General features: G+C 49.4%; 1 protein-coding gene across 4 annotated transcripts in view; it reads left to right on the top strand.

Moving 5' to 3' along the window:
* Positions 1 to 13,139: 13,139 nt before the first annotated feature.
* The window catches only part of RBM19 (RNA binding motif protein 19), a 133,184-nt gene continuing 123,313 nt past the window's right edge, over positions 13,140 to 23,010 (top strand). For all 4 annotated transcript variants that reach the window (XR_013992505.1, XM_081037301.1, XM_081037300.1 and 1 more), the window contains exons 1-7: positions 13,140 to 13,304; positions 16,749 to 16,931; positions 18,239 to 18,364; positions 18,557 to 18,595; positions 18,928 to 19,120; positions 20,220 to 20,488; positions 21,602 to 21,682. Coding sequence is in view for 3 of the 4 variants with exons in the window: in XM_081037301.1 (XP_080893427.1) it covers positions 13,269 to 13,304; positions 16,749 to 16,931; positions 18,239 to 18,364; positions 18,557 to 18,595; positions 18,928 to 19,120; positions 20,220 to 20,488; positions 21,602 to 21,682 (927 nt within the window). In the remaining variant the exon portion in view is untranslated. The remainder of the gene's footprint in view (positions 13,305 to 16,748; positions 16,932 to 18,238; positions 18,365 to 18,556; positions 18,596 to 18,927; positions 19,121 to 20,219; positions 20,489 to 21,601; positions 21,683 to 23,010) is intronic.

The raw sequence follows: 23,010 nt of genomic DNA, 5'->3' as shown, positions 1-23,010 counted from the left end.
CGGGCTGGGTCCTTGCCAAGTCTCAGCTGTCACAGCGTTCCCACCTTTGATCACCAGTCAGCGTTCTTGAAGTGCCGAGTCTCCCAGATGTTGGGCTGATCAAAGGCAGCTGTTGCCCGGACCCTCCCCAGAGCACACGATTATAGGATGTAGGAGAGAGGCGGGAGGGTGGGAGGGACAGACACGTGACGGATGGAGCCGCTCAGCCGGAGGGGCGGGGCTAGGCTGGGCGAGGGGGGAGCCCGCCGTGCCGGCCCCTGGCCCTGTCTCTGCAGGTCGCGAAGGACCAGGGCCCACCAGGGCTGGGCAGAAGAGCAGATGCTGGGGACGGATATGCCATGGGCTTAACTTTGCAAAGGCTACAGGGACCCTAGCCTCAAAACCAGATCAGGAGCGAAATCTCACTGATTAATTTTCGAAGTTGCTAGTAATTTGAGCAATGGCCATGGCTCAGGCCATCGACTCCCTTTTTTCTTGTAGGTCGTCAAGAGTTGAATTTTATATTTACCATTCATTTAAAAAATCAGAGCATGAAACAGCATGTACAAGACAATCTTGTGAGTTTTGTTTTTTAAATATAGTGATAAGAACGGGGTGGCGGGGAGTACTGGAAGGGCACACACCAGAAAATCTACAGTGGTCAGATCTGAGCTGAGGGAAGGTGTTTCCTTTTACTTTTTGTCTTCGTTCGTTGATTCAACAACAGTTATGGGCATATTCTCAAATAAGAGTACCTAAGATTTATTAAACATTTGCTGTTCCAGCAACAGGCTTACTATCTCTGTGCTATGTTTGTAATAAGGATTTTAACATTTAAGCAAAATGTAAAATGGTGTATATATTGCATATCAATTTAAGACATACTGTAACTATATAAACAATAGATAGATGATCCATAGATAAAGACAGGGGACAGACAAGATATAAGGCTTTAAAAAACGAGCTGAAATACACAAGAAGCCACTGCACCTGCAATGTGATTGGCAGGTAGCACATGTCAGCTCTCTCCAATGTCCCAGTTTCCATTTCCCGTGGGAGAAATAGAAATGAATGAGGTGCTGGAAGGGTTTGGGTTTCCACCCTCAGAAACCTCAAGGTCACAAAGTCTAACTGAACCTGGGATGGTGGCAGCTCCCTTTTTCGAGTATGTGACCTGTGCTGAGCACTTTGCACACATCTTCTCAAACCTTCCCAACAATCATTGTAGGAAATACTATCATCCTGGTTTTCCGGGCTGTGGCAACTGAGACAGAGAAGGGCCGGAGACAGAGGTGCACTGGAGCTGTTAAATTTTCAGGAATTTTGTGAATCAGTTAAGCAGAGTCACGATTAACAATTACGTAAACTTACAATTAAATTAAAAACCGAGGCAATGCTCCAACCTCACCACTTTCTAGTTGCCTTACTACATTTTACTCCATGCTCCTGAGGTTGCTTCTGGCTGGTAGAAATGTTACATAATGGGGTGCTCCTGTGTGTCTCTTCCCAACTCTGCATTCAGTGACATCATGTTTATGGAAATCAGCCTTGGTGGGAGTATTTACACCATGGAAATGGGCAAATGCCTCAGAGCCAAGGTACCAAGTCTTCCAGGCATTTTATATAAAGAAATAAAGTGCAAGTTTCACGTAAGCAGGAATAAGTCATCCTATGGGCAATAAAAACCACACAGCTTGAATCCCATTCTACTTATCCTACAAGCTTTATGTAAAGGTCCGCTCCTCACTGCAGCCTTGACTGCGAGATGGACAGAGGCTTCACCAACACATAGCTGAGACCTACACGCTGTGAATAAGGATCCTGGGTCTTTATTGAGCACTTTCTCTATGTCGGGGTGTGTGCAGAGCCCTTTCAGGAAATTATCTCATCTGTTTCCCACAACAGATGTTTGCGCATTCGAATATGTTTAGGAAAAACCCATTCACTTCATTTTTCTGTCTCCCCTGGTCAAGGCCCAAACACTACATGTATCATTAGCCCAGAGAACTAAAGGGTCAACGGAAGCACAATTCATGGGTCCCGCAATTGCTTCTAGTCACCTGGTGTAGTATCTGTCCTCAGTCCCCAAATATGCTATTTCCTGAGACATGAGAGCAGTGATAGAGAAGTCACTGGCAAATAGTTTGGGACTCAAGAGCCATATCCTGGTGCTGGGAGCTGACTTCTCACGGTCCTGGGAACTGGGCACGGTGAAGGGGTTTGAAGGTAGTCAACCATATCACGCCCCTGCCCAGAATCTCGATGTGGCAACCCAAACTCCTGACCAAGGTCAAGGTCCAATATGACTGGACCCACATTTACTGCTCCAGTTTAATCTCTCGTGGTGCCTTCTATTGTCCTTTATGACCCCAGCTCACCGAGCATCTTAGACCCTCGATTGCCAAGCCCTCCCCCCAACACACACACAAGTTGCTCTTCGTTCTAGAATCACCCTCTCGCTGGCCCCTTTTTTTCCTTCCTGGCTCAACTCTGGTTCCCCCCCGCCCTTTCACTTCCTCTTGGTTTCTCTTCACTGACCAACCCAGACAGGCAAGGGCCTCCTCTGGGGCCTTCAGGCTCTCATAGAAACTGCCAGAGTGAGTGATATGCAACATATCTAACAAGCAGTACGGCTGGCATAAAGCAAAGTTGGCTTTGACTCAAATAGAAGGGATTATGTCGAGGAAACAACCGGTCTACCCATACTGCCGAGCAATGGCTGGGCATCCTCTCTGCTTAGTTCTCATCACGCTGGATCCCAAGGGTCTCTTTCTCTGTCTCCTCCTTAAAGATGTGAGCAACTAGAGGGTAGGAATGGTGTCCCACGCTCTTGATCAATGAGGATTTGCTGACTGCCAAATAGAATCCAGCTTCACTGGTGACTGGCTCTGTGCTCTTAAGCTCATCTATAAAATGGGTCCGTGGAGATACCTGCCTTGTGGTTTGGCTTAAAGGGAGCAAAGCATGTGAAATGCTCAGCATGGTTAGTGTAAGCATTCAATAAATGGTAGTTGGTGGTCATTATTTTGTGTGGGTGGGTTTTATGGGCTTTTTGGTTGAAAGGGAAGTTCTCCCCAGGGCGGAAGTTGCGACGAATTGGGCCTTGTGGAGGTGGCAGCTAGGTAGCCACTGCTCTGCCTCGGTGTTCCCAGAACTGGAGTCTCCCTGCCTCTCCATCCTGGCCCCCTAAGAGCATGAGACCAAAGAGGGGACTGATCAATCACCAGGACTTTAAAGGCCAGTCGGCTTTCATACATCGTGTCCTCCCAATGTTTCTCTTAGCTGCATGCTAACACCCGTTTGTTTAGAACTCACAGCAAATACATCTTGGAGAGGACTTTGATCCCTGGCAGCTGTGTACGTGTGAGTGAGACAGAGTCCCAGGGGCAGACAGAGCCTGGGAAGGATGCAGGCTGGACTTGCCTCTCATGTCCTCTGGGCTTGGCCCTTTACCCGCCAAGCCCCACCCCAGCATGCTGCCCTTGGAGAAAGAATCAAGAGCAAAAGCCCAAGCTCCAAAGTCACAGAGTCCTGGGTTCAAATCTGACTGTCTCACTTTCGAGCTGTGTGACCTTGAGAAAGTCACTCAACCTTTCTAGGCATCACTTTCCTCATCTGTTAAAAGGGCATAAGATGAGTTGTTGAAGCCAGTAGTTGGCATAGGAGTAAATAAGATTGTGCACAAAAAGCACTTGGGATAAGGTAGGAACTGAATTATTTGAGTGAGCAAATATTTGGGTTCAATTTGCAAGAAAGGCATCACCATACTATCAGTAAAAGCACAGGGTCAGTTACCAGATGGTGCCACTGCTGTCCAACTGTGTGACCTTGAGAAAGTCCCTACTTGAGCCTCAGTCTCCTCATCTATAAAATGGAAATCATAATAGTACTTCCCTGAGAGGCGAATTTACGAAACTTCACTAGGGTAGAACTTCAAGTGCTTAGAGCAGTAGTCAGCACATTGTACACACTCAATAAATATGACCGTCTTCATCATGATCTGCAGCAGTAGGATTGCCCCATCTCTCTAAGCAGATTCCCATGATAAAATAACAACAATAATGATAATGAACTCACAGAGTTGGGGAGGGCACTAAGGGAGACCGCCTGGGGAAGAGCCTTGCATACTGACCATCCCGAGGACTGATGATGTGATGGGTCATGGGGTCATTTAGCTTAACTTTTCCTCAGTTTCCCCAACCTGGAACACAGGAAGCTTTCCCCATCCAGTGATTCAGACATGGCATCACATGTGGCCCTCTACGTGGCAGGTGGGAAAAGCCACGTCTTTCTGAGACGTGTCTCATTGAGCATGTCCCCATTTCATGGAGTAGGGTACTCCATCATGACCATGTGAGATGGCAGGAGGGCAGGGAGGTTTTGATTCCTGTCCTGCTCCCTTCAGCATCAGGAGCAGCAAGCCAGGGGAGGTCTCCCCAGATGACTCAGAGATGGACACAAGGAAGACATCACCATGTTCCTCTCCATCCGCACGGCTACCATCCCAATCCCAGCTACCGTCACCTCCCGCTGGACAACTTTGGCAGCCTCCTCCATGGTCTCCTTGTACAGAAAAGACCCAACACCCATCCTTGTCTCCTTCACTCATAGGACTGGAGTTTGTCAGGAGTGGCAACATGTCCACCTGAAAGACTACATTACCCAGCATTCCCTGCAGCGCGAGAGAGCCATGTGCCTGAGTTCTGGCTAATGGTAGGTAGGTGGAAGCTGTGGGGAAGGACCTCTGCTGGGAAGACCTTTAAGAGTATCTGATTCCGCTGGCAAGGATAAAGGGAAGGGAGCAGGAGGGGTCAAGGAGACCCTTCCGATCGGGATACAGGCCTGACACTTGGGAAGGGAGAGAGGGAAGGAAAGAGGATCAGGTAGGAGGAGTCTCAGGCTGTAGCACAGCTCTGAGAAAGTTTTGGCCCGTTCACTGGGGGGCTCAGAGCAAAGACTGTCCATTAGAGGAGTGCAACAGTGGGTAGAAATGGCCTGGCTCTAAGACCCCACCATGCCCGGTGACTGGTGGGGAGCGGCCTAAAGGGAGTGTAGCCTTGGCACGGGCACTGCCACAGACCCTAAGGTGGCACACCTGCAGGCTGTCACACAAGGATAGTCCTTGCGGCGGGCTCTTGTGGAAGGAGCTGAGAGGTTCACCTGCGTGGCTGCTACGTCACCCTCCCCCTTACCTTTTCACACTTAAAAGAGGTAATAGCTGCCCACTGTTGCTAAGGTCCCCGGGGGCCTGGCTCCAGACTTTGTTCTCTTGGCCACCACACTTCTCTGCCTGGAGATATCCAGATTTAAAGAAAAGCAGTTATGGCATCTAGGGAGAAATCCCGCATAAGCAAAGCCTTGACGTTGTGTGGGAAGCTCTCACCGCCATAACCTTGTTCCTGTAATGTGTGAGATAGGAAGTGGCAGGACAGGCCGGAAGGGCCAGAGGGTTACTTTTTGTATTTTCCAGCTTCTAATAAGAGCCTGCTGGGCTGCGAGCAGCCCGTGGTAGGTTTTACTGATAAAGTACCAGGACCCTAGCAACCCCAGAGAGCGGTGACCTCGTCAAGAAGCTTGAGGCTCTGAGGGAGAATCCATTCCTTCCCTCTTTTAGCATTCCTGGCTTGTGGCTGCACCACTCTGGTCTTCAAGGCTGGAGTCTCGAAATCTCTCTGCTCCGTTTCACACCACCTTTTCCTCTCTGGGTGTCAGATCTCCCCCCCTCTGCCTCCCTCTTGTAAGGACACATGCAACTGTATTTAGGGTCCACCCGGATAATTCGAGATAATCTCATCTCAAAAAACTTAACTTAAAATCACACCTGCAAAAGAACAAGACACACAAATGAGAAACAAAAAGTCATAGACACAGACAATAGTTTAGTGGTTACCAGAGGGTAAGGGGGGTGGGGGGAGGGAGATGAGGGTAAGGGGGACCAAATATATGGTGATGGAAGGAGAACTGACTCTGGGTGGTGAACACACGATGGGATTTATAGATGACGTAATACAGAATTGTACACCTGAACTCTATGTAATTTCATTAACAATTGTCACCCCAATAAATTTTTTTTAAAAATCACACCTGCAAAGACACTTTTATGTACTATTTCTCTTTGCCATATGAGGTGACATCCTCAGGTTGCAGGGATTAAGGTGTGGGTTCCCACTGTCTCAGGTCCTGGCGTCCTAGGATCCTGGATGTCTGCCTACCCTGCCCCTGACTCTGCACATCCTCCTTCCACGGAAATATCTTCCAGACCTCAGTAGCCTTTCCTCTGCTTGGTCCCCTGCCCAGCCCAGGTCCCTGCCTTCTTTCCCAGACAGAGCTCTCCCTCTGGCTGTCTGCGTGCAGATTCCTCTGGCTTTCTTTAACTTTCTCCAGGTTCGAATCCACTTATCTAGAAATATTTATTGACCCACTATCATCCGGCGCTATGCTGAACAGGGTTCTGCGGGCAAGGAGGCAGGGTCTGTCTCCCGAAAGGGGCGGAATCAGGAATGAGCCCCATCTATTGTGCACCAAGCCAATTTGGACATTAGTCTCTGGCGTTGGCGCAGGCTTGTGGGCAGTGCTCTCGAAACTTCCTGCTCTGCGGATTCGGGTTCACAAGGGTCCCCCCCACCCCCATCCCACCGCTCTGCATGTGTTTATACGTGATCCTCTGGCGCTACCTGCTGGCAGATCTGTAGAATTGCAGGGAGCCATTCTAAGCCACACAAAGATCAGCTGAGAAAACAATGAGGGGATGGAGGGTTTGGGGACATGATGGGCGTTTAGCAAGAGCACTAGGAGACAGAAATTCGAAATCAGTGGACAGAACATAGGCTCTGAGTTCTCACATGCTACTTCCTGGCTGAGTGAGCTCAATGGAGTCACTTCACCTCTCTGTGCTTTAGTTTCTTCACCTGAAAGGTGGGGTTAATAATTGTACTTACCTCGCTGGGTGAGTGTGAGATTTATGTGAGCTATTCCATCGAATCCCCTTAACCAGTGTCTGGCACGTCAAAATATCATTTTGTTATTATTGGCACCACATAACACAGTACAAATATATTGTTTCAAATCTTTGCCACCACCCTGGAGGTGGGCATTACTGGTCCTGTTTTATAACTAAAAGATGAGGTTCAGAGAGGAATATTGACTTCCCCACGCTCACACAGCAGGGAGCGTCAGAGATGAAATTGGAACCCTCCTATATCCTGGCTCTTCCCAAGGGTCTCTGCCATTATCTCAGGATGGGCTGCTTCATGCTGTGATTTTCCAGGGCTCAGCTCAGCAGTAGAAGGGACGAGGACAGCTAGGTCGATGGTGACACCGTTTACTCCAAGAGGAAAGCCAGGAGGGGTGGGCAGGCACAGCATTTTGGTTTGGCTGGGAACTCGCTGCTTACCCAGAAGTACAGCAATCCGACTTAGGCCTTTGACCCTGGAGAAATACAGCCTCCTTCTCCTCCCAGATGGTGCCAGTGATGGTAAAAAGCTTGCCTCACAATGAGTGTCACATTCAGGGAACAGTGATCATGCACACATGCCTTTTAATATTGGTCTCTCTCACTAGACTATGAGCCCCACGAGAGCAGAGAACATGTCGGTTTTGATCACTGCTGTGTTTCAGTGCCTGGCACAGAGCAAGTGCCCATTACGTATTTGAATGAATGAATGAGTGAGTGAGTGAATGAACATGTTTTCTTCCTTACAGCAGAACCACACCTGTCTAGATAAACCCAATGTCATCACTCTCATAGGGCTGTAATTCCCACTCATAGATAGTCCACAATAGAAGAACTTAGGGCTCCGATAAATGTGGGACACGCTGTGAAAAACAGGGATGTTGACTGAAGGGCTTTTTCAAGACTTTCACGTCTTGAGGGGCATTGAGAGTTTGTAGGGCTGAGTTATGTATGATATACAGCATTTTCCCAACCTACTTGGACACCCTTCCCTTCCTCCCTCCATAGAAGAATTAGAGACATCTTGCTGGACGTTGTCCCACAAAACACAATTCTGAACGTATTTGGTGAACCTGGGTGAGGGTACATGAGTGTTGATGGCACTTACTTCAATAAAATGTGTTTTTTTTAATTATAGTGAAAATATATGGTCAGGGATTCCTGAAGGCTGCTTTTTACACACATTATCATGTTTTATTTTCGCCACAAGCCTAGGAGCTGGGTAGTACCATTACCCAATTTTATAAAATAAAATAAAAAGTAAACAAGCTCAGAGATAAGCAGTTTGGCAGGGATCACCCAGCCAATATGTGGTGAGCCAGGGTTTGCCCCCAGGGCCATCCTCTGACTAAGTCCTGTACCACCTGCCATGCCCAGCCTTCTTCCCCCCAGACAGGACATGCTGTTTCTTGCCTCCAGGCTTCTCACTTGCTGTTCCCTCCACTGGAAAGCGCCTCTCCTTCCTACACCCTCCCACACCTTTCAAGTCACCTTCTCCAGGAGGCTTCTCAGATTCCCCAGCCTCCATCAGGTCCCCTAGGGCCTGTACCCCACTTTTCATAATGCTCACTACGTTTGTCATTCTTGGTCTAATGTTAGCTCTCCCATGAGCAGAAAGTTTTGTCAGCACAGGAACAGTGCCTGTATTCTTTACGGCCATAGCCCCAGGACCTGGCACAAGTCACTGTAATATTCGTGGGATTGGATTAAATTAAAAGGTGTCAGCATTTCAAGAAGAGCTGCTGTTTGAAGAAACAGAAGAATGCCTGCCCTGGGAGGATTAGGTCAACAGAGAACGGATGGCAATGGGACACCTGCAAGATTACAGGGTTTCTAGACAGGCAGAAATAGTGTACCAGTTAGCTAGTGCTATGTAGTGAACTACCCCAAACCCAGAGGCTTAAAACAATTAGCATCTATGATGACTCATGCGTCTGTAGGTCAGTGAATTAGTCAGGGTCCCCTAGAGAAACAGAACCAATAGGACATATAAGGGGTTGGGGGCGGGGGAGAGAGAGAGAGAGAGAGATTGTAAGGAATTGGCTTATGTAGATATAGAGGCCGAGAGGTCCAAAAATCTGCAGTTGACAAGCTGGAGCTCAGGAGCTGATGGTGTAAGTTCTAGCCCAAGTCTGAGTTCGAAGGCAGAAGCAGATCCATCTTCCAGCTCAAAGACAAGCAGAAAGAATTCTCCCTTACTCCACCTTCTGTTCTATTCCTTCAGGCCCCCAATGGATTAGCTCAGGCCCATCCACATTGGGGAGGGGAATCTGCTATATCAGACCACCAATTCAAGTGTCCACCTCACCCAGAAACACCCCGAGCATAACTGTTAACCAAGTATCTGGGCCCCCATGGCCCTGTCAAGTTGACTCATAAAATTCACCATCATGGTCAACTAGTTGGCTCAATTCCTTTGGGGTAGGCTCAGCTGATCGGGGCTCCTGAGATGTCCGTGGGCAGTGGGCAGATGAGCGGGGAGCTGGCTGGTCTAGGATGGGCTCACCCACATGGTTGGTGGTCAGCTAGCTGTCACTGGGGGCGATGGAAGTAACCAGGCCATGTGTCTCTCCTCACCCACAGGGTTAAGCTGGGCTTGTTGTCAGGGTGCACAGGACTCCCAGAGAGAGTGGCAGGGCCCCTGGTTACCTAGGCTCAGGTGTGGTACTGCTGTGTCTGCCTCATCCTGTAGATGAAAAGAGGTCACAGGGTCAGTCCTTATGCAAAAGGTGGGGAAATAGGCTGTCTCCCGATGGGAAGAGCTGTAAAGCCTCAATGCCGAGGATGTGGATAGATGAGCGATGGTGGAGATAACGGAGGTCATTTTTGCCTTCAGTCTAATACAGCTGGAATTGCGGCTGCATGCCTTCTGCGCTGTGACCTTTACACTTTACTTTCAAACAAAAAAGGGTAAAAATTCCTACCTTACAACATTGTTGTCACATGGATCAGTGATCAGGTACAAGAAAAGGTGGAGTTCCAGCTCTTTACATGTCCTCAACCCTCTTCTCCATGTAACCCTCCATACTTGTCAATTTCCAGCTTTCAAGGCTCACTGCTTCCAGGAAGCCTTCCCTGACAGCACTCTGGCCCACCATAATCAGACCTCCCTTTGGGAAGCACTTCTGAACAGTAAAATATTAATAACTGATGCCTAAAATGTTTTCGGGCATTATCCTTTCTACTTAAAATGTCTCAAGCCCCATTCCAGATGCCACAAGAGTCCAGATTCCTCCTCAATGTCTCTTTTGGTAAATGAATTAGATTTAAAAAAAAAAAAATCAAACACATATCCAGCAACAATTACCTCTCTTACCCCAGAGGTCCTGTGCTCCTTCCTAGAGGAAACCCTGTTACCAATTTTTCATTTATTCTTCCAGAGATAGCCAAGTTTGGAGATCAGCAAACATTTTCTATTTGCTTAGAAAGGACCAGGTAGTAAATGTATTCAGCTTTGCAGGTATATGGTTTGTCGCAACTACCCAACTCAGCTGTTGCAACAACAACAAATGTCCCCAAAGGTAAGACAAATGCACGGGTGTGGTTGTGTGCCAATAAAACTTTATTGACAGACACTGAAATTTGAATGTCATAGAATTTTTGAGTCACAAAACATTCTTCTTCTTTTGATATATTTTTCCAACCGTTTAAACATGTGAAAATCGTTCTGAGCTGTGAGGCCATACGAAAATGGGCGGGGGGCAGCATTTGACTTGGGATATGTGTATCATTTGCTGACCTACATTTAGAAGCAAGCATTCAGAGTCTTTTTTTCCTCCACCAAAGGAAGCATGCCTCTGCATCTCACTTTGCCCTTAATAGGGTACGTTGGTGATTATTCCACCTCTAGAAATACTGACCTCCTACAACTTTTTAATTTTCAAAATATATATTTAAAAATATTTAATAAACTCTTTAGTTTAGAATCACTTTAGATTTTTTAGAATCACGACAGGTTGTGAGACTATTAGTTTTCATATACCCTGCACCCAGCTTCCCCTATTCTTAACATCACTGTGGTACACTTGTCATAACTAATGAACCAATAGTGACACACTGTTACTAACTAAAGTCCATGCTTTGTTTGGATTTCCCCAGTTCCCCCCCGCCCCCCATGACCTGTTTTATGTTCCAAGATCCCTTATCACATTTAGGCATTAGGTTTCCCTCCTTAGGCTCCTCCTGGCTGGGACAGTTTCTCAGACTTTTTTTTGTTTTTGATGACCTTGACAGGTTTGAAGAGTTCTGGTCAGGGATTTTGTAGGATGTCCCTCAATTGGGAGTTGTCTGATGTTTTCCTCATAATTATACTCCTCACACAGAGGAAATCAAGAGTTCAGTACCCTCTCCTCTTTCCATCCAGCCTCTTCCAACCCCTTCCAAGCTCTCTCCCCACTGCGGGCCTTTCCCTGGTGGGAAGTTCATTCTCTCAGGGTCCAGACACAGCCCTTCTCCTGAAGGCAGCTGTGGGCGGAGCTAGTTTAGACCTGCCTGGTTTGTTTTTTCATCTCCAGGTGGAATCAGAGAGGACAGCCCGGTGGGGTCCAGGTGCCCCCGGAACATTTGCTGGGAGAGAAATGGAGGCAGGAGACAAAACAGGAAGGCAGGAGAGCAAGGAGACTAATAATAACATTACAACGTGGCTGTTTATTAAATGCACGGGGATATACAGCCCAGGAACAGTCTCTCCTTCCTCCAACATGTGGCAACCATATTTTCTTGGCCCAGCATTGAAACATCAGGATTGGCAAAGAGCATTCCATTTTCTTTTAATACCTTTGAAAGACCCTCTGATTTGTGAATTTCTTCAGGGAAGGCTACATGTAGTTGCACATTTTAATAAAGGCAGTTCATGAAAATAATAAAAGAACATGAGGCCCGGACTGGCTGGGCAACCCGCACTTGCCCTCTCATAAAAGGCTAAGATCTCGGAACTGCTTCATAAAGCCTGCTCCAGCTGGTGCTGACCAGGGTCATGGTGTGCAGAAAACAGCCCCCTAATTGTCATTTAACGAAAGAGCACTTTCATACGTATCAATAAATATCTGTTGAACAAACAAATGACTTTGAAACACCGTGACCTTAAGTCATCGACTCTAGGCTCGAGGGTATATTTTTACGTGTGTATGTGTGTTTTCATTGAATAGACAGTCAACGTCAGACAGAGAGAAGGTGAAATTTGATCTTCCGAGTAACATGTTGCAAAGGAAGTAAATCCTCCAGTCGTGGGCTGAAGGCCACTACTTGAAAAAGAAGGTATGGCCATGCTCCAATCCCCAGGACCTACGAAGGTGATCTTATTTGCATATACTCGTATCATTAAGTTAAGGGTTTTGAGATGAGATCATTGTGGATGTAAGATGGGCTCTAAGCCCAATAGCAGTATCCGGATAAGAGAAAAACGAGGACAGATTTGGTGCAGGTGTTAAAGTAGAGCATGGCCATGTGAAGATGGAGCTAGAGATTGGAGTGACCTAAATTACAAACCAAGGAACATCTGAAGTCACCAGAAACTGGAAGGGGCACGGAAGGATTCTCCCATAGAGGCTTCCAAGGGAGCACAGCCTTGCTGACACCTTCATTTTGGAGTTCTGGCCTCCAGAATTGTGACAGAATAGATGTCTGTTGTTTTAAAGCCACTACATTTCTGGTAATTTGTTACAGCAACCCTAGGAAACCAATACACCCCATAATCCTATTATTTAAACCGTAATACTATGTCATACTTAATAGCTACACGACTTTGAGCAAGCTGCTTCACTTGACTGGTTCCCAGTTTACGCACAGACAAAAAGAGGAAAAATGTTTAGTTGCAATGTACACGTGCCAATGTTTCCAGGGGATGCTCAGTAATTGATTCAGAGCACCTGGCAGCCTCTCTGAGCCTCCTTTTCCCCATGTCTAAAAGGGATGCAAGAATCCCACATCCTGTCCCCATTCTTAGGGTCGTTTTAGGATTCAATAAAATAAAATAGAGAAGGAGGTTCAAACAATGTCCTCATCTACTCAGCGCTGAAACCCTAAGCCGGCCGCCTGCCATCCTCCGCCAATGTTAGGAACCAGCGCCCCCTGTCGATGTTGCTGCGTCTCTGCAGGCGGCGCCGAACCGTTTGCGCCTGCGCAGAATGCAAGCCTCAGGCACGCCCCCGGTGTATGTGACTTCCTTGGGCAGCTCCGACTTGGCCACGCCCACTTCCGGAGGGGGGCCGGCCTAGGTCCGGAGCACGTGACTCTTCCGGCTCGCTAAAGATGGCGGCGCCCACAACTGTAGCGTGAAAGTGGTGTATGGAAGACGCTGTCCGTTCGTGCTGGAATCAACCCAGCGGAACCGTGCACCATGTCACGACTGATCGTTAAGAACCTCCCGAATGGGGTGAGTGCAGAGCCTGGCCGTGGGAATCTGAAATGGGGACCAGTCAGGGGCCCGGGGTTGGGAGGGAGCGGGCTGGGGAGAATTGATGGGTGATCGTTCTGGGGCCGGAGGCCAGGTGGCACTCCTAACCAGAAGGGCTCGGATCCTCGGCTTGTCCCCATCTGACAGTTGAGAGGGAGGGCATAGTGACTGCCCCAGATTTCCCAGGCGGCCTGTGGGTACCTGACACCCAGTCCGACCACCCATCCCAGGGAGACGCCCGTCCCCACCTTGGACCGAATGCCTCGCTCCCGCAGCCCCTCTCGTCCGGTCACGTTTCGGTGTCGGCTCCTGACGGGCTGGCGCACAGCCCTTTCCCACGCAGCCGACTGTTGGGGACACGACGGGGCGTGATGGGCTCCCCACGTGCGTTCCAGTTCCAGCAGGGCGGGTCCCATTGGGTTGGGACGACGGGGTGGGGGTGAAGGGGCTTTACGCCATTTATCCAGTAAGCGGCCGGCCGTGACCCAGTCAGACTTGTCTCTGTTTCTCTCTAGTGTCCCCCCCAGAACCTGGCACGTGGTGGGTACTTAAGAAACACATGCCCGATAATCGAGTGAAGAAATAGGGGAACGTGTGTGGTCTTAGCCGATTGGGTGCAATCTGCTGGCGTGGGGCATCCTTCCCTATTTCCCTGTAACTTTTCACGCATGGAGAGCCCCCACCCCGCTGGTGCGGCTAATAAGCTCATTCGCAACATATAAAATGTGCCATTTGGATGGTGTGAGAGATCGTCTGTATTCTCGACCCTACCTACCCCTTGGGAGTCTCTCTCCTTAGAAAGCGTAAGAGCACAGAGCCATTTCTGTGTCATTGCTCTGGTTTTTGTTTTGTATTTAACTTGGAGGGGCAGGGAACCTAGGACACGATTGTAAAAATGTGAACAGTACAGGAGTGTATAAAATGAGGAGCAAAGTTTGTGCCATCCTACCCTCCATCTTTCTCCAGGAGTAACCATCTTCTATGGCTTGGTTTTAGGACTCCACATAGACGTCTCTTTATGTTCAGACAATGTGCTCTCACCTCCATTTCTTGGCCTATTAACCCCAATGACTATCTGCTGACCCCCCCCCCCACTGTGAAGGATGAGGAACTAGATCTATTCCTCCCTTCCAGTCTTGTTTATTATTTTTAATTCTGCCGTCATTTACCCTTATTGACCATAGCAGCTTTAGGCAGTGACTTCTGATGCCTCTGATGGATGAGGATGGCTCCCCTTCCCCTCGCAATTCCCATTTCATTGTGCTTCTCAGGGTGGCTGAGTTGGTTGACTCGTGTGATGAAAGAATTCGGAAAACAATAGTAGTAGCTACCACTTGGAGAGCTTACTGTGTGCCAGGCAGTGTTCCAGGTGCTTTAAGTAACATAACTCATTTAACCCTCATCGTAACCCCACGAGGTAGGTTCCATTACTCTGCCTCTTTTAAAGGGGAAGAAACGAAGATACAGCAAGGTAAAGTGATTTGCCTGAGGTCAGACACAGCTGGCCATCCATAGAGCAGGGAGTAAAACGGAGCAACCTGGTTCTAGAATTTACATGCACGATCACTGCACCAAACTGCCTCTCTTAGCTTGATTGCATGGGCTTGTCTTCATTCTTTCCCCTCAGATAAACATTAAGTAGTGAGAACTTGTTCTGTTGCTGACGTTGTTGATAGAGGTGGACAAGACTTCGTCCCTTCTTTTGTTGGCACTTGCAGTGTAAGGGAGAAGACAGACACCAGACCACTGAGACGGAAGGTGCAGGGGTTGAGACAGGAATGGGGGCTGTGTAAGTACAGAGGGCTTAATTACCTGGCCCACCTGAGGAATCGAGGAGACGCTTCCTGGGGAACTTGAGGGGAATGAACTGAAGAGGAGGACGAGTTAGCCAGGGCTTATGCGAGGAGATTGACCCAAGGAGACAACAGTAGTGAAACCTCAGAGGTGAGAAGCAGAGAAAGCTGGGAGGAACTGGGCAGATGCTGCTGAAGAGCTTGGTTGGGGCCAGGCCATAGAGAACTCGTGTTTTACTTTAGGTGCGTATGCTTGAGCCTTTGGTGTTAGAAAGTCACCGAAAGGTTTTTGATAGGAGTGATGGGTCAGACACATGTGGTCTCTCACAGTTCATGGGAAGATGAATTCACTTCCCTTAATACCGGAGTTAAGTTACAAACCTTGATGCCATAGACGTTGGACAGGTCACTGATTCTCTGTGAGCTCCCTTCTCTCAATAAAATGCCGAGAAATCATTCTTAACTCAGAGTGATGGTGAGATTTCAGTGAGATCAGAATTAAGGACCTGCCTCAGAAAATGTCTTTCCTTCTTAATGGGCTGCCACGGCCTCTATTTTCTTGAGTTTTAAAATGGATGTTGATATTTGTGGGGCTCTGCGTGTCTCCTTCAACCCGACACTACCCACCCCTACCTACACACACACACACACACACACACACACACTCCTCCCCGTATCTGCTTAAAACTCACTGAGTTGTAAAGGTGGCCCTGGCTAGAGTGAGAATGATGGGAAGCCAGGAGCCAGCTTTATATAGCTTAAGGCTCTTTGATCAAATAATAATATTACTGTATTAGTTTTCTATTGCTACTGTAAGACGTTGCCACAAATCAGTGACTTAAACAAATGTATCATTTTACAGTTTGGTAGATACTAGAATCAAGGTGTCAGCAGGGCTGCGTTCCTCTTGGAGACTCTAGGGGAGATCTGTTTCCTTGCCTTTTTCAGCTTCTACAGGCCTCCTGCATTCATTGGCTGGTAGCTCCATCCTAAATCTTCAAAGGCAGTAGCGTAGCATGTTTCTATCTCTTTCTGCTCCATCATCACATTGCCTTTTCTGACTGACCTTCCGGCCTCTCTCTTATAAGGACACTTGTGATCACATTGGGTCCACCCAGATAATCCAGGATAATCTCCTCTTCTCAAAATCCTCAATGTAATCACATGTGCACAGTCATGTGAGGTCACATTTTCACAGGTCCCAGGGATTAGGATGTGGCCATCTTTGCGGGGTGGGGGGAGCTTCATTATTCTGTCACAATTAGCACACACTATGCAATTTCGCCTATTTGTTCATGCACTCATTTATTCTGACAAGCATTTATGAGGTACACACTTTGCAGCAGCCAAAATGCTGGGCTCTTTATAATTGGTCTTCTTACCCTTCTAACAGCCCACAGGATGGAAAGACTTCATTGCAGCCATTCTGGGTCTTGATTTTCTTGTGAATGGGGTCTCGCTCAAGGCCACACAGCTAGTTAGTGTTCGAGCCAGAGCTGGAACCAGGTCTAATTGTAAAGCACACTCTGTCACCACCTCGTCGAAGGTCACCTTTGGGTTTCCAGCCTGTTCTGTCCCCCTGGCTCTGAGGCCTCCCAGCTCCTCCCTCATTGTGCCTGTTCTGTTCTAGATGAAGGAGGAGCGTTTCAGGCAGCTGTTCGCCGCCTTCGGCACGCTGACGGACTGCAGTCTGAAGTTCACCAAAGATGGCAAGTTCCGGAAGTTCGGCTTCATCGGCTTCCGGTCTGAGGAAGAGGCCCAGAGCGCGCTGAACCATTTCAACAAGAGTTTTATCGACACGTCCCGGATCACAGTGAGTGGGCGCGGACCTCGCCCCTGCCTGCCTGTCCAGAGGGACCACTTGCTCTTTCCCTCCACACCCCTTGATGTCCTTGATCGCCCTCACTGCTTCTCAAACTTTCATGCCTACAAATCTCCTGGGGACCTTGTTCAAGCAGTTTCCTTGGTCCTGTGTCCGGAGTTTCTGATTCAGTATGTTGGAGGTGGGGGCCGGGGAGGCCAAGAATTTGCATGTCTAATAAGCCCCCAGGTGATGCCATGCGGCTGGTCCCCACACGGGAACCATTGGTCCACATCAGTCACTCACCCGTTTAGCGAGCACTTAGTGAGCGCTTACTTGACGCTGGGAATTTCAAGAGAATGTGGTACCCTGGCCCCTGTCCTCCAGGAGCCGGCAGCCTCCGAGCAGGCCCGGGGCCGGCAGGTAAACAGGCTGCTTCCAGTCAGTGTGGTCAGTGATGACGGGGAAGCACTGGCTACTGTTGGAGAACAGAGGAGGTCCCTTCCCTTGCTGGGGGTAGGGGTGGGGGTGGGGTGGTCAAGAAGGCTTCCTGGAGGAGGAGGTCCGACTTGTGTCACTCGTGTGCATTGAATGGCTTTTCTCATTACCCTAGAGTTGTTTTCTGGGACCGTTTGAGCTCGCTTCACAGTAATTATGGTAATACCAGCAGCCATTTGCTCCGTATTACCTTGTCCCACACCCTGTATCATCTCATTTCATCCTCACAGCCACACTTGGGTTGGATGGCTAAGAGCTCAGGCTCCAGGGCCACACCCCTGAGTTCTAGCCTTCTTTCTGTCACTTTCTACCTGGGTGACCTAGGGCAAGTTACTTCTCTGCGCTTCAGTTTCCTGATCTGAGAAGTGGGGAGAGTCATGGTTCCTCCCTCCCACTGTTGGGAGGCTCAGGGTACAGCAAACGCCTCAAATAATGGCGTTTTGTTCAACATCGATGAGATGCCATAGGCATTTAACTCTTGTTTATATCAGTTAGCCTGTGGGAAAATGGGTTTTGTTATGTTTCACTTAACGTCACAGAACCTATGATGTTAAGTGAGGCCCTACTGTATTCATCCATGCAAAGCATTTAAGGCCACCTGGCACATGGAATTTTTTGGTAAATGTCAACAATCATGATGAGTTGAAGGAGGAAAAAGCCAAGGCGAGGGGAGGATAAGTAGTTAGCTACAGCTGACTCAGCTAGTCAGTGGCAGTTGCCTTTTTAAAAAGTCTGAGCTCCCAGGTGCTGAAGGGCAGCCACCCATGCTGGGCATGGTGGCAGGTGTCCCCATCGTCACCCTCTCTCTCTCTCTCATGTAGGTGGAGTTCTGCAAGTCATTTGGGGACCCAACAAAGCCCCGAGCCTGGAGCAGGCATGCCCAGAAACCAAGCCAGTCCAAGCAACCTTCAACTAACAAAGACTCTGTCTCCCCAGAAACTGAGAAGGTACGTAGGAGGTCACTCGTGTCCACGTGCCTGCTGTCGAGGTGGTCACCCCTGGGGGGGGGGGAGGGCAATGGGAGCAGGGATGACCTGAGAATTCCTCTCTGATGGTTCCTGAAGGGGGGCCCTCCCCAGGCAGTGTGGTTCCGACCCCCTTCAGCTGTGACCCTCATTGTCTGTGCCTTCTGTTTTCAGGATGAAAAGAAGAAAAAGGTAGCAAGTGAACTGGAGAAGGTGAGTCTGTCCTGTCGACCAAGAAAGCGGACACCCAGGGGCAGTCCCTAGGGGTTGCGGGGGGCCGTAGCAGGCGTGGAGAGGACAGAGGCCAGCAGAGCCCTGCCTGTCGTCTCCCCTTGCCATATCTCTGTGGCTTCTTAGTCTTATCTGATGAGAGTCCATTCTGCCCTCCCAGGACTGACCCAGCTGACCACAAGGGTCCTCTAGAGACCGGGGGGAATGAACTTGGAGGACACGCTTACCCTCCCGAAAGTTAGGAGGGTGAGCCTGATGTGAGCCTTCTCTTTCTGTTATCCCTTCTTGCTGCCCCCCTGTTCCGGTACCACCAGCTGAAGGAAGACACTGAGTTCCGGGAGTTCCTGTCAGTTCACCAGAAGCGGATACAGACAGCCACTTGGGCGAACGATGCCCTGGACGCTGAGCCCGCAAAAGGGAAGAGCAAGCCGGCCAATGACTACCTGAATTTCGACTCCGATTCGGGCCAGGAGAGTGAGGAGGAGGCAGCCGGGGAGGACCTGGAAGGTGAGGTCACCCACCCGTATGCGTGTGCTTCCTGCCCGCGTGCGTGCCCCTGCGTGTGTCCGGGCCTGTGTGTGTGTGACATGGGGCCCCTCAGTGCCAGGCAGGGCCAGTGGGCCAGTCTCGTGGGGGCGGTGATCCCAACCGCAGTTCCAGTGGCCTTGACTGATTCTGGTCACTTACTCATTCAGTTAGTCAGTCACTCACATATCGAGCACCCGCGGTATGCCAGGCTCTGCTTTAGGCATCAGGGATACAGCGGTGAGCAAAAGACAGAAGAATCCTGCCCCCGTGGAGCTGTCAGCCTGCTGGGGGAAGAGAAACCTAAAGAAGGAAGTCCACTATTGAGGGTATCACGTGAAGGCGAATGCCGCAGAGAGAGAGCAGGAAAGGGGGTGGCAGAGTTGTCGGGGAAGGCCTGTGAGGAGGTGCAAAGGCCAGAGGGAGGTGAGGGAGTGAGCCACTGGCCTCGGAAGGGGCTCACGGTGCAGTGGGGGACGGATGGTACGTGAGCAATTGCATCCAGATGGGAGGTTGGGGATGGAGGACCGGGAATTGATTTTGGTTTAAAGCCAGAGAGTGAATTTGATGGGAATTTTATGCGTGGTAAGGTTTCTATGAAAGGTGGTATCCACTGGGAGTGGGTGGGACCCAGTCATGAAGGGGACAGGGGGCAGAGGACACGCAGGCAGTTCTGCTGGCTCAGGATGGCGGGAGCCCGGAGGAGAAGCCAGTCGGCTCAGCTGGTCTGATGAGCAGGAATTTGGGTTTTATCCTGTGAGTGTCTGGAAACCACTGGAGGGTTTAATCCAGGAGTGACAAAAAAAAAAAAAAAATCCTGCAGGTTAACGGAAAGAACGGATTGAGGAGGGCAAAGCTCGTGCTGGGAACCATCACATGTGACACGTAAAATACCAGAACGCCAGCGTTTCACCCCATTTGACATTATTTATCAGAGGACTTGGGCTGTGTGGCACAGGGCCGCCGGTCCTGATGGGTTGGCACCTCTTGCCACCCACCAGTGGCACCGCCGTGCCGTCTGCCGTCCCAGGCCTCTGGTTTGCTCGCAACTGTCGCTGACTCCCAGCCCATTTTTTTCCAGAGGAGGACGGCCTTGAATCGAAGGCAGCTGGGAAGAAGGAGCTGTCAGACATGGATTACCTGAAATCCAAGGTGGTGAGGGCCACGTCGCCGTCTTCCTCTGAGGAGGAAGAGAGTGAAGATGAAGCCGTGAACTGTGAGGAAGGCAGTGAGGCTGAGGAGGGCGATTCCTGCGCTGCCCCTGCCCGGCAGGACGGAGAGGGGACAGGGCCCAGCCCGGAGCCACGGCCCCCGTCTGGGAACAAGAAATCACAGGAGGCCCGAGCTGAGGTGTGTGTGGACTGGGGAGGTGGCCACCTCATTTCCCACCTGGGAGTCCTCCCTGCTTAGAGACAGGGCAGCTTGTCACGTCCTCTGGGTCCCCATTCCCTCATCTCCCAGGGGTCTCAGGGCATCAGCCCTCCCCTTGCCCGGCCCTGTCTTTTTCTCAGAGCTCCCGCCTTCTTCACCTCCCTCTTTTCTCTTTCCCCATCCCCCTCCCTCCTTTTATTTTCTGCCCCTTCTAATTGCCACACCCTGTCCTTTACTCCTAAAAATGTGTACCCCAGCGAGGTCGTCGAGTATGGTGAAGTCGGAGAGCTATGGGTCTAGACCCTGCTCCGACAGGGAGTAACCATGGGACTTGGGGCAACGTACTTCCCCTCTGTGGGCCTCTGATCCTCATCTGGGATGACATTCGGCAGAGCACTGGTCTCTGTGGCCAGTTTCCAAAACCCCTGGGCCTGAGTGTGTGCTGGAACCCGGGAGGTTTCAGATTTCAGGAAGATAACCCCTGTACCCTATGCAATGTAGCACTGCAGTGGGGCTTGGGGCAGCACCCCACGATCAAGCATGTGACTGTTTCTGCCCTGAATCCAGAATGTCCACTCGTGCTACGTGGGAGAAATGTCATCTCGAAATTCCCTCCTGTCAGCGCAGAACAGGCTTTGCTGGCAGATGTGTTCAAGTCTGGGCAGGTTTTGTTGCCGAAGACGTCAGAAAACGTTTAGGTTTTTCAGAGATATTTGGATTCCAGAAATACAGAAAAGATCCTTAACCTATCCTTTCCCTAAGATCGTTTTGAAGATTCAATAAGACAGCGGTGTCTGCAAAGTGCTTTGCACAAGTGTCTGCATGGAATCAGTGGCAGTGAATGTCACATGACCTCAGGGCTCCTTCCCATGCTCCCTGCCCCTCCATGCAGCCTGCGGCCCCTGTTGGCACCCCTGTCTCTGACTGGCCAGACCGCACATCCAGGGCAGGCATGACACTTGCTGCCATCCTGGGCCTCCCGCCCTGGCAGCCCGTGCCTCTGTGCACTCCCCGAGATGTCTGGGTCTGCCTCTTCCTGGCGCTGTACCGGGGAGCTCCCTGTGCTCATATCTGCTCTTTGCCATCACGCAGACAGAGAAACCAGCAATCCAGAAGGAACCCACCACCCCCCACACTGTGAAGCTGCGGGGAGCCCCGTTCAACGTCACAGAGGTACGTGCCAGTACGTAGGACAAGGAACAGGAGCCCCTAGGGCAGCAAGTGATGAAGGTGGGGCGCTTCTGCTGTCTGTGGGGCTTTAGAATCAGTTCAGGACTTGACTGGAAGGAATTGAGAGCCAGAAAAGCTGATAAATAACATCTCGGGAATTGTCAGGGTTAGGAAACTGGGACAGCACCCGAGAAAGACTGGTTTTACACACTGATCATCTACCCAAAGGTGGGCAAACTTTTTGTTAGGGGAAGAAAACAACAAAAAGGAGCAGCTGATAAACATTCAGGGCTTTGTGATCGATAGTCTGTGTTGGAACTACTCGCTCTGCTGTTGTAGCAGAGGCAGCCTTAGACGGTAGGTATATGTCTAGGCGTGGCTGTGTGCCAATAAAACTTTATTTACAAAAATAGACAGTGGGCCAGATTTGGCCCATATACTGTGGCATGCTGACTCTGGGTCTACGCAGCAGAGAACACTATTTAAAATTTCCCTTCTTACGTAAGTCATAGAAGTTCAGTATAAGAAAAATTATAAATGTAGCTAAGTAAAAAGAAGAAAGTCAAAATTACCTAAAACTGGGATAACTACATAAAAAGTCATCCAAACTGAGTTGAGAATGAGAAGAGTGCTTAACCAGATAGGGTGTTAGGAGGCAAGTGAAAATCCAACAGGTCTATAATTACTGGCTGTCCCAGACAAACGGGCAACCTGCCCCCCACACGTACCTGTATCCCACTCGTAAATTCTGGGTATATCTCCTTAGACTTTTTTTTCTTTGTGTATAAACAGTGACTTCTTTATTTAGAAAAAAACCAATCCAATTATTTTGAAATTTTTATCCCCTCATTATATCATAAATATCTTTGAATATTGACTACTCTGCTGCAAAATCATTTTTCATGTTGCGTGCTTGTCCTTACTCTGGACAAACTGTGAAATACTCAGTCCCCTCAATTGGGGCGTGGGGTTCTTTCTAATCTCTTGCTGTTGATAAATAATGTCGTCAGCATTCCTTAAGCTCAGAGGGCAGCAGATTTTTTTTATTCTATAAAGGTCAGATAGTACGTATCTTAGGCTTTGTGGGCCATTTGTTGTACGTCTTCGTTATACATCTTTTTTCTTTTTTTAATAACCCTTCAGAAATGTAAGAACCAGTCTTAGCTTGCAGGCCATATAAACATAGGCCCTGGGTGATACTTGGCCTGTGGGCCTTGGTTTGCCAGCCTTTGCTCCAGATCAATATTTTATCCAAGCACGTGCGTGTACATTTTTAAGGTGTGATACACAATGTCAGCTGCCCTCTGGAAACACTGCTAATTTATACTCCC

The sequence above is a fragment of the Rhinolophus hipposideros genome, assembly GCF_964194185.1.
Source record: "Rhinolophus hipposideros genome assembly, chromosome: 24".
NCBI classification, from domain to species: domain Eukaryota; kingdom Metazoa; phylum Chordata; class Mammalia; order Chiroptera; family Rhinolophidae; genus Rhinolophus; species Rhinolophus hipposideros.
This window is presented reverse-complemented; position numbering and strand designations above follow the sequence as displayed.